We start from the raw sequence: 11,323 nt of genomic DNA, 5'->3' as shown, positions 1-11,323 counted from the left end.
TCAATCCGGGACAGCCGACACAACGATCAGATCATCTCGCGCTGAGACTTCGCCCCTTGCGCAACACCAGCCGTCTCCAGAGCTTCAGACCATCATTTCAGTCAGCACTAACAACGACCGCATCAGTGATCAAAAGAATCAACCCAAAGGCATTGTCGAGCTGTTGCATCCACACATAACGCCTACGAACTCTGCTTTGTCAGTATGACACGCTTGGTCAGTTGCGCGCGCCCACATAATCGATTTTCAAACACATGCGTGCACTTTCTGCGAGGTTAAAGTTGAACCGTTGAACTTGCAGGGCTCGACGAAGATGGAAGAAGTACAATGGACTCTACCTGATCCGTACGCACTACAGAATCGCCGGGTCCCCATCGCGGCCCGATACGACTATTGCATAGGTGCACGGGCATCAATTCATCGTCAACCACGCATTGTGCCGAGCTTCGGCACAATTCGGTGGTGGGCACCCGGCGATTTTCTAGTCGCCCGGCCCGGCCCGGCAGCCTTTGAACCCGCTTCCCCGGCCCGGCCCCGGTGACCCGGCAGTCTTTTCTTACCCATGTTCCGGGTTTAGCGGGCCCGCCGGGTTGGCCGGGTAACCCGGCCCAGATCGCCAGGCAGGAAGGCTTTCGGACATGATCGACGGTAAGAACTTCTTATTAAGAAGAACCAATATCAGCGCTGCATGGATCAAACAATATTCCAATGTGCCAAGTCACGCGATTGAAAGGCGAAGTGCGCGTTAATTTTCAAAAATCGCGGTGATCCCTGACAATTAACGCGAAATTCCGCGCTACGTACAATTAAGAGCACTGTTAATGGCTTGAAATATCTGCGCTGCCGGGTTTCCGGGTGACCCGCAGACAGCTGCGGGCGGGTCATTTTTCGCCCGCTCACCCGCATGAACCCGGCAACACTGGCGGGGAAGCCGGGTTTGTGACTTTGACCCGGCCCGGCCCGGCTCGTTCCGGGGCCGGGCCGGGGCGAATCGGGTCGCCGGGGCCGGGCAAGGGTGCCCATGTCGCCGCCGCGGCGCCGCGCCGCGTCTCGGCAGTATTACGACTAGACGATCTTCTAGTGAAAGCATCCCAAGACTGAAGACAACATCGTCGAGTATTCATGAATCATTATCACGACAAACACTGGTAAATGATTACAACAACGGCGATGGAGTCTTCACGAACTTGACAATATGGCCTTGTATGCTGCTCTTGTCGATTGGGCAGTGTCCTTTACATCGTCGGACGTACGGCACACCCCACCTCGCTCTTTCGTGCGAAGCACATGTCTCTTCTACTCGACCTACTCGACGGTCGAGGATGTTGACGCGATGCTTTAACCTGATGATAATGGTGCCAATAAACACACTATGTTAGGACGAGGTTCACTGCGCTTCTTAGAAGTTGCCACACACGTCACGACAACAGCGAGTGAGTGAACATGAGTTTTGTGCGGTTTCAGCGTGCAGTCATTATTTCCATGACCACCGAACTCAAATGGTTCAACACGAACTACTATGTTGATGTTTTAATCTATTGACACGCATGCACACAGTTTCTTTCAGAGTGTTTCAAGTTAGTTGCGACTCTCCGATCCACCACTTAGACCACTTAAACCACTTAGACCACCAGATCACTTAGACCACCACTTAAAAAAGAAAATTAAAGGAGCGTAGTGACGCTAACGACTGACAGGGGAAATATCAGACCATCTCGTCGCAGTCGACTAGTCATCCCTTCGTTATCTTGTAGTCTTGACACAGCTCGATTTAGGATGAGTCGCTCGTCACTTGAACTCTCAAGCATGTTTCCCATGCTTATCCACAGAAGCTCAACTCAGAACGTTACGATCACTCATGCAGTGGCGAGGTGAGGAAGTCCATAGAATTGTGGACCGAGTTAAGAGAGAGCTAGTCTTGCTGTCTTTTTATTCATTGCCGTTCAGAATAGATCAACTACATCATTCTTTCTCGCCTAAGCTTCGAATTATGTCGTAACATGACCCGACCTCTGACAGCATATTACAAGGAAATCAGCGACCAATTCATACTAGGGAGGAAGGATGGAAATAAGACACCAACAATCTCATCTTCCTATCCTCTTGGAGAGTTTCGTCGATATATCTTGTCGAGGTGAATTGCAGGAGTTCTTCTAGCATCCGCGTGTATAGACAAACCGACTGGTCACGCACACGACGCTTGCGTGAGCCACTATCACACAGAACCAACGTGGTTACAACAACTCACTTAGTGTAGTGACTAGACTACACGTGAAGACTATAGAAGTAAACCAACACACAACTCAATTAGTCTAGTGACTAGACTACAGTGTAGACTATAGAGGTAAACCAACACACAACTCACTTAATAACATCCTCAACAATATTGGGCAAGCCCCTGACAGTGGTGCGGGGGTCCACTTCAATAGTCACTTCTCGATCGGCCTTGTACGTCTGCACTCCTACTGACATACGTTCATCCTAAGACACAGGAAACATCTACAAATACCACGACAGAAGCACTCACTCGAGGCTTGAAGTTACGGGGGCGATGGCGACCAGTCGTGAGATCAGGCAGTGTATAATACTGCCATACGGGTGTTTGCTCTTCGTTGATTGATGACCTTATGCGACCAGCACGACTATAATTGTGCACCACACGACCATGCATCGGGTGGGAAACACGACACTGCTAATAAGACTCTCTAGTGGCGATGAACCTCCACATAGAATTATACTTCATTTCACTTGACAACCTAATCGGCCTAGAATAAAATGGAATAATAACCTTTTTTTCTTTTCTCAAGATGAACACACTCAGCTTCGGATGGACCACATTCAGAGGCGCAGGTTCGAGCGTTCCCCCAGGACTGTTGACCAACACCAGACGAGTAAAATAAATACAATAGATGATCATTGTTGCAATTATATTATTATAGTAGTCTACCCATAATCTCCTCCCGATGAGGAAAAGACTCTTCTCACAGCACGCCAACACCGCCAAATCTGGCCTCAGTGAACTCATTCTCAGCCTTCACTTTCTTTATCTGTTCAAGCAGTAGTTCACATTCTAACTCCAACTTGTGTTTGCGTAGCATTCGCTCTCTGGTCTGTATGGGTCCAGTCGAGGCGTGCAGAGCGTGTGAGAAGCCAGCGTTCGACGCGGCAGCAGTACTGACGAAATCATCATGAAGGGCGCCACCACCGGGGACATTGGGCACCTCCTCCCCAGGAGAGTTCCACAATATGAACTCGTTAGCCAGATTGATGAGATAGACCGGAATCTTGTTCTTGACGTAGCCGACCTCCCTGTGCTCTTCGATCAGCTTTTTCACTCTCGACACCAAATTGTCCATTTTTTTCCTCACTTGTAGCACCGTCTTGGGCGAGCCCGGGTTCATCTCATTGAGAGCTTCCGTGAAGGAATCGAATGCATTCGCCCTCTCAACTGACAAGAGTTCCTCTCACACCCTGATGATCACAGTGTAGGGCGGTTACCTTGTGCCTCCGGTCGACGACTCTTTAGAACTGATCGGTTGCGAATTATGAGCTCCACTAGCATAACGTTCTCGTTTTCTGTGAAGTGGGATTTAGGTTTGAACCCACCTGAACACAAACAGGGGATTGCCATGCGCACGAAACGGCGACTGTTGGGTCGTTCAGTGGACCGATTTCGAAACTCAGAATCTCAATTCTTTTCGGTGTTAGAATCAATTCTGAAATGCCTCGGAGTGAGGCACTTCATATTCCGCTCATTGCCACTCACCGTGGGTGCCTCTTTCGCTGCCAGTGACGCCACTCTTCCTTTTGACCCCTCTAGAAGGGGTGACAGAATTGGCCAGCCCTTGAGGGTAGGCCCCTTGCTGAGTGGCAAGCTCAGAAATCACGGCATGATCTATGGGCCCCACGGAGTCTTCCACAATGATTTGATGCTCGGCCATGTGGAGGAATCTCAAGACGCTAAGGCAGAGTACGATCAACGAGTGCTCAAGATTCCCTTCTATATCGATTGTCTGGGCGAGCGAGATATTTATGGTAAGAAAAGTGTATCAACCGGGAATCGAACCCGGGACACAAGTCCGGAATGTGTGCATGCGTGCAGGGTTATGTCGATCGATTCACTGCCAAGTCAACCTTGATTCAAACGATGATATAGAGATTATGCTATAGTCGATTTTCGACTCAATGATGGACCCGACTCGTCGCCTTTTAATCGGCGAGTGGTGATTGAAACTTGTAGCCACCAAATTCCCGATTCAAACAACTGTGTATTGTGAATGCTCATGATGCTGTATTTATTCAATGATAGGACTGACCTTATAAAGGGTTGAAGTCAATATGTAGCCATTTGTCTGAAGCAATAGCAATTCACATTCCCCTGAGTAGTGGGAGACCAAGCCCATGTCGTTGACCGATGCAGCATTTAAAGAGGCGATCGCTCGAGACTTCAAATTCGCACTACGAAGGATACCCCATCCCGACACCACTAGGGGGGAAGGTGGGAGAGTAATCTAATCGCAGTGAAAGCCCTTAGTGTAACACTCAGAGAATTCGACACTGGACCCGGTTGGGCTCCTCAAGACGAACGCTGTTAGCCAAGCAATTTTGGCAGCCTCGAGAGGAGCGAGGGAAGGCTCATGAAGTGCCCCCACCCGGCCCCTGTCGGACCCTCTCAGTTGCTACTATCCGAATAAGCAGTATTCTAACCGAGCCGCTTACAGTAGCTGCTCCCAAGGGATCCTCGTCAATCACAGCGAGCGACACTCAGCACTACGAAGTAGCCTTCGTGCAGTGTGTGGGGAAATATGCACATGTGTTGGTGACAACATGGAAATTCTGGGATGAAATTCTCGCTGGTTTATGAACATTGCTATCCGACTTCACGTAAAAGCCCCTATGATTAGTGGAAAAACTCCTGAGTTCAGCTGAGGCCAACTAACACCGCACTCGTGTCTCGATGAGCAGTACTGCTATTCCTTTAGGTCCTTGCCTCTGCCGACTACAGCGTTTCACTACACAGCAACAGTAGTGATCTACGCCCTGCGGCCTCCACTATTCATAACTCTACACAACCTCACGTGGACAAGTTGGGACTCAATAGAAGGTGACCATCAACCGTGCTGATATTAAGACATACCGTAACAGTCTCAACTGACAATAGTTAACGTGGTGTGTCTCCATACGTCTTCCAGACTATCGTATTCATCCCTCCCCCTGATGCCTCAGTATTCCACCAAAGTCGACGCCCCAGTAGTTCGCTCGGTGACCTCCTCGCGTATGGGGAGAGCATTTCCGAAGTCTTCCCATGTCAATGTTGGCCATCCACCTCTCCTTCAGCCACCATTCGACAAGCAACGTTTGGGTCGTCATTCGTGGTCGTCGTCGTGATGGTTGCTACTATCATGTTTCATATAAATTCCGAACAGTTGCCCCGTGTGAAAATCACAAACTGTTGTCGAGTGGTTCAGTACTGTCAATTCACTCTTACTCTCTACGACCCACACCGAAGGGGACACACTGCTGTTGGTCAGTTGGTGCTGCCTCATGCTCCTCACCACTGGTCCTCGCAGTAGTCCTCTAGTGGAGAGTAACAGCCTTAGCGCGGTAGCTGATGGACCTTCTGCCCTGTCAGACCAGAGGGGGTTCTTGGCAGCTTTCAAGCAAGCGGCGTCGGCCCAGCAGGAGGCAGCGAGCGCTCTCAGAGACTCCTTTAAGAAAAAGTCAGGGCTAAGCCGTGGGGGAGGGGGAATACATGCACATGGTCAACCACATGTGTTGGTGACAATATGAAAATTCTGAGAGGAAATTTTGGGAAATTCTCAATGGTTTCCGTACACTTTTACCCTAATTCGTATATAAACTCCTATAATGTAGCTTTGCAAACTCTTCTGAGCTCAGCTGAGGAAAGTGATTACATATATTCCTTCAACACTGGGCCTGGGAATAGAACTCATGCGGGATTCACTGCTATACGTTCAGAGTACGTGTACTTGCCCCGTTGATCTATTCATCTTCCCGTGTCAAAGCTGCCGCCAAAGCAGCAGAGGATGCCAAGAGGCGGGTAAGGGCAGGCAGGACCTTGCAAACTAACACCCCCGATCGTCCCCTCTACTCTTGACAGCTCGCCGAAGAGAGGGAGGCCCGTAACGCTGAGAAGGCTGAGACCACCAGGAAGATGGAGGCCGCGACTACCCAGTATAATACGCAACGCCGCGCACTCTCGGTAGGCGTCTCAGGACTGTCGTCTCGAAGTAGGACCATAGGCACAACTCGCTAGGGCCAAGCAGGAGAATGAAGAGAGCACGAAGGAGGTAGTAAGAACAGGATTACAGGGTGATGAATGTGTGTTGTTTTGGAGGGCAAATGATAGTGAACAAGTTGTCGCTATCGAAGTCCCAAACGGTTACTCTCATGTTCATAGTCATTATTCACATTGTATATGCGATATAATTTCAGATTGATTTTCATACGGATTTTGCATATCAAATTGACACGCAACTGTAGTCGCTCGAAAGTTTACGCTCTCGTTGGTAGTTCCAGAAGCTCTTTGAGGATCGCAAACAGGAGGCAATACGCGAGAAGGCTTACATGGAAAAACAGCTGAGCCTCGTAGGACTAGCTCAGCGCGATTCGGTCAGTATTGCAGTGGTAGGCACGGGGAGAGGTGACGAAACTGAAGGAACAGCTACAGAAGAGCACCGAGGAAGTCGACCAGGGCCGCAAGGAGAGAGCTTCACTCAAGCGAAAATTGTCTGATGCTGGTGGGCCAGTGGGGGCAATTTAAAAATTCTGCGAAAATTTTGGGAAAATTTTGGGAAAATTTTGGGGAAATTCTGGGAAGTTTTTGGGAAATTTTTGGGAAATTTTTGGGAAATTTTCATTGGTTTCTATACAATTCTACCTCAACTCGGAACTCAGCTGAAAATCTATATTGCCAAGGTGGAAATATGCAACTACATGTGTTGATAGCAATATGAAAATCCTGAGGAATTTTTGAGAAATTTTCATTGATTTCTGTGCAATTGTTCCCCAACTCTGGTGTGAACTCCTCAGCTCAGCTGAGGAAAGCGAAAATATTTTCCTCCAACACTTCTCAGAGCGCCGCATCAGCGAGCTCCAACGAGAAATCGAAAATTTCCGACGAGAAGACTCCAAAGGGTCTCAGCCGGACCCTGAGGTTAGCACTAGGATCACTAACGCTGTGGCGCTCAATAGCAGCAGTAACAACAGCTCTTGTAAGTCTAGTCGTCATGTTTGTACCGAAGTCCTCGGTGTTGCAGTGTTGGACTCCCTTGCCTTCGGAGAGAGTCTGCTAGTTGAAGGCTGCAGCTCTTTTGATGCGACTGTAAATCAGACCAGGACTAGCAGCAAGAAAACCACAACCCGAACAACTGCTGCAAGTGAGTGTGTTTAGTCTCAATGTTTAGGGAATATATTTTTGTATGTTTTGTGAAAACCACTTACATAGCTAGAGTTGTGCAAAAAATGACACCCGTTTTACGTGAAGTGGCGTAAAACGCGATATTCGCGGTGATATGCAGTAGTTGTGAAAATATATTTTTCACTAGTGTTTTTCATATCACTAGGGTGAAACTTCAATGTGCTCGATAAGCACTGCTCATTCGCCCTGTTCAGAGACCACCACCACCACTGTAGCTGCCTCGAGGCCCACACGAACAACTACCACGCGGACTTCAACAAGACTAGCGGCAGGGGCCCGCGGTCAGGCCAGGGGAACTACTAAGCACCCATCACCGGAGCCTAAGGTGACCTTTGCTTTCCCTTGCCTTGCATAGATTCTCCCTCCAGAAGCGCGCTCGAGCTCGTCCGACTGCCCAGCGGCAAAATACAGCGCCAGTAAGGGTTGACCGTCGTAGTGATTCTTGACTTGTCCACTGGGTGCTCGCTTTCCTCAGCTGACCCTAGGAGTTTCCTTACTAATTATAGGAGTTTATATACAAAGTAGGGTAGAAATGTACAGGAACCAACAAGAACTTCCCAAAATTTCCATATTGTCACCAACATATGTGGTCGGCCTTGCGCATACTTTCCCGCACGGCCACTCAATGTTCGCTTTCCTCAGCTGAGCTCTAGGGTTTCTCAGAAATTCGTGTATAAGTGTGTTGAAAAACCAACAAGAATTTCCTCATATGTAGTTGACCTCACACTGTGCCCTTTTTAGAGGTTCATTCCAGAAGGCCAGTCGCCGCCCAGAAAACGTCCAACTCGTGCGACAAGAGCAGTTGCTGCAGTCGCCGAGGCCACACCTATTGCTCGCAGGACCCGATCACAGCGGACTCTAGTTGGTTTACGCAGTGCTGCTGCATTGAAATGATGATGCTCTTGCTCATACCATCTTTCTGGTAACTACTAATGATTGCCTGATTATATAAGCATTCAAACTTGTTATTCATGTATGATATGAATCGATAATGCAGCTAAGCTATGAGCGCTGTTGTGTTTACCATTTCCAAGGTTTTATAAACTAATTAACGCGAAACACTTTTTATAAGGAAACACATCTGACTGTACAAATACTGAGTATCCTCCAGAAACTAGTGCAGAAAATGGCAATATACAGAGCTTCGCTCCGCTGCTGACATCAATAAACTCATCTGCTTGTCAATGGGTTCAATTATCACCGTCACGATAAATCGACTTCTCTGTGGTGGTGTCTGTATCGGCAAGGCTCTTATTGAAAAATCGGCTGACAGACTCAATGGCCAACTCGCTCGAGGGTTTCTTCGGCGCGAAAGCCTGAAGTGGAATCGAATTGTTACAAAGACATCGGAGTTTCACCCTAGTGAAAATATATTTCACGACTACTGCATATCACCGCGAATATCGCGTTTTTCACAGAGTTTTACGCCGCCACTTCACGTAAAACTCCACTGAATTGCTCACCTCGAAAGCATGTGGTTGATGGGGGAATAATTCCAACACTTTGCCGTTTTTTTCATGCCGTGAATACTCCTTCTGTTTCACAAGCTCAGATAGAGGCGGCAACGACGCACCGCTGACCTTCTCATAGAACTTCACAGAGTCGCACAAAACGGCTTCACTAAGGCCTAAGAAGTGATTATAAAATCACGGCGGAGCGATGCATAAAGCTCCTCTTACTCGCGTGAATGAGTAATTTGGTGGACTTGAAAACAGCTGGGAGATTCTTCGCAAACAATGGTGATGCGAGAGGATTAGAACCCTCCCTTTTGAGCTACAAAAATGACACCATAAATGTCTATAAAATTGACCTACTTTTGGTCTTCACCTCTTCTGTAGTTATTGGTTCGAATTTACCAGAGACGTACCTGAAAAAATACCGGAATAATTTCGTGGCGAGTGACGGAAAATAAGCACATCTCAGCAGCCCGTCTTGCGTTGGTCTTGGACACCAGCCGATCGGTGTCCGCGTTGAGGTCGTAGGTCTCACCACTGATAGTCAGATCGAGGAAGGGGGAGAACAACGCTACCGCCTAAAAATGCATATTCAAAAATCGCTTCGCTCCGCTGTAATCAACAACACTCAGATCTGTCCAAGTGTAATTACTTTAATAACCAATTCACCAGAGAATCATTCAGCTCTGAGAAATAGCGTTACCGAGAGTCCGACGAGAGCGACACAAAGAGGATCCTAATGTCGAATCTACATGGCAAACTAATAGAATATTGAAGTTCCACCCGTTTTACGTGAAGTGGCGTCGTAAAACTCGGTGAAAAACGCGATATTCGCGGTGATACGCAGTAGTAGTCGTAAATATGTTTTCTACTAGTGTTTTTCATATCACTAGGGTGAAACTCCAATGCGTTCCTAGCAGGATGGAAAAATATGCACTGGTCAACTACATGTGTTGGTGATGACAATATGAAAATTCTCGGAAAATTCTTGTTATTCGTACGAACTCTGGTAAAAATGTGCAAAGACACACAAAAATTTTCGGTAATTTCCACCCAATTTTCATATCGCCACCAACACATGTAGTTGACGATGTGCATATTTTCCCAACACAGGTTCCTTGCAGTATGTGAAAAACTCAAAATGAGTTCCCAACCGGAACATTGTAAATTCCTGGCTGATTCTCTGCACCAAAGCATTGTGGTGCGCCTGGGCTTCCGTCGGCACTCACCTCAGGAGGCGTATCTTTCTTTTCCAAAGTCACCGCAGCCGCAAGATTTCCGCCAGAAGAATCACCAGCAATCTAAGCGGAAAAAAATGGAAAATTTTTCCTCAGCGTAAAAAAAACTGACCGCAACTTTTGCCGCTTTTTGATCTTCTCTTAACCAGTCGTATGTACTAAGGCAGTCCTCCAGTTGAGCTGGGTACCTAAATCGTGCGGAAAAAATCGTCAAAACTCAGCGGAGCGAAGCAGATTCACCCGAAATCCGGAGATAGTCTAAAGTCAGGTATAACAACTCCTTGAAAACGACCATCTCGGGCGATATGTGCTGCCAGGCCGTAGTAGTAGCGCGGATCCAGCATGCAGAAACCACCACCATGGAGATACATTAACCACCGGGAGGTCTCGGGAGGCTCTTGAGCGGCTGCTATACGACTCAACACATGCACTGTGCACGATGGTGACACCTGGACCTTCTTCAGATCAACTGAGAGGGGAAGGTAGGGTATCACCTCCCAGAGGAACGCCTACACTTGTATTTTCGTTGCCAGTATTTGCCGAGATACCGACCGAACCAATTCGCGAGAGCTCGATCAGCCATGAAGGTCGCTTGCGACTGACCGACGTTATGAGCCACCATTCGCACGATCTTGGAGAGGCCAGTTCGCATGGCTTCGAATGAATCGGATTATGAACAAAATCTGAAGGAAAAGTGGTATGAAAATAAACGCAACAAGAAAGAAATATAGGAGATGATTATTCTCAAGAAGGGAGCGACCAATGTAGCTGCATCTACGGACTGCCAAAAAAAGTAAAAAAACAGAAAAAAATTCGTAAAAAACTGAGAAAGTGTCACGCGTCGACCTTTTCTGTATCATGCCAGCTTGAACCTAAGATTCTTGGCCCTCCGTTAATTCTGAGAAGGCTGCCGATTTCATTCCTGTTAAGCTCTTCCACTGTCCACTGGCGGACCTAATCTGTATCATGCCAGCTTGAACCTAAGATTCTTGCCCCCCCCTAATTTTGAGAAGGCTGCCGACTTCGCTTCCCTATAGTCGAATTTTCAAAAAATCAATCTCTCTTATTCTTGCCATTACGTTCTTCAATGGTCCACTGGCGGACCTAATCTGTATCATGCCTGCTTGAACCTAAGATTCTCCCAAATGCCTCTACCGAGTTAATAATAGGAGTATGTGTTGGCTTTGAAG

The 11,323-nt window shown here is 47.8% G+C and overlaps 3 protein-coding genes across 3 annotated transcripts; 1 reads left to right on the top strand and 2 right to left on the bottom strand.

Moving 5' to 3' along the window:
- Window positions 1-2,361: 2,361 nt before the first annotated feature.
- Window positions 2,362-3,941, bottom strand: Pmar_PMAR002521 (hypothetical protein; the record flags this gene model as incomplete). The annotated part of the gene is made up of 5 exons (XM_002766661.1): window positions 2,362-2,481; window positions 2,528-2,624; window positions 2,986-3,448; window positions 3,499-3,606; window positions 3,767-3,941. The coding sequence occupies 5 exons, from the start codon at window positions 3,939-3,941 to the stop codon at window positions 2,362-2,364; spliced, it is 963 nt and encodes a 320-aa protein (XP_002766707.1).
- A 1,603-nt stretch (window positions 3,942-5,544) lies between these two features.
- On the top strand, window positions 5,545-7,796 carry Pmar_PMAR002520 (gliding-associated protein 45, putative; the record flags this gene model as incomplete). Its single annotated transcript, XM_002766660.1, has 9 exons — window positions 5,545-5,569; window positions 5,633-5,720; window positions 5,980-6,061; window positions 6,122-6,223; window positions 6,264-6,311; window positions 6,535-6,609; window positions 6,653-6,761; window positions 7,098-7,400; window positions 7,636-7,796. 9 exons carry the CDS (start codon window positions 5,545-5,547, stop codon window positions 7,794-7,796), a joined length of 993 nt encoding a protein of 330 aa, XP_002766706.1.
- An 835-nt stretch (window positions 7,797-8,631) lies between these two features.
- Pmar_PMAR002519 (Acetyl-hydrolase, putative) lies at window positions 8,632-10,785 on the bottom strand (the record flags this gene model as incomplete). Its single annotated transcript, XM_002766659.1, has 8 exons — window positions 8,632-8,757; window positions 8,905-9,068; window positions 9,256-9,308; window positions 9,358-9,473; window positions 10,125-10,196; window positions 10,246-10,321; window positions 10,374-10,602; window positions 10,647-10,785. 8 exons carry the CDS (start codon window positions 10,783-10,785, stop codon window positions 8,632-8,634), a joined length of 975 nt encoding a protein of 324 aa, XP_002766705.1.
- Window positions 10,786-11,323: the final 538 nt, after the last annotated feature.

This window comes from Perkinsus marinus (genome assembly GCF_000006405.1).
Source record: "Perkinsus marinus ATCC 50983 genomic scaffold scf_1104296972102, whole genome shotgun sequence".
In the NCBI taxonomy this organism is placed as follows: domain Eukaryota; phylum Perkinsozoa; order Perkinsida; family Perkinsidae; genus Perkinsus; species Perkinsus marinus.
Note: the sequence above shows the minus strand (reverse complement) of the source record. Positions and strands in the feature narration are given on the sequence as shown.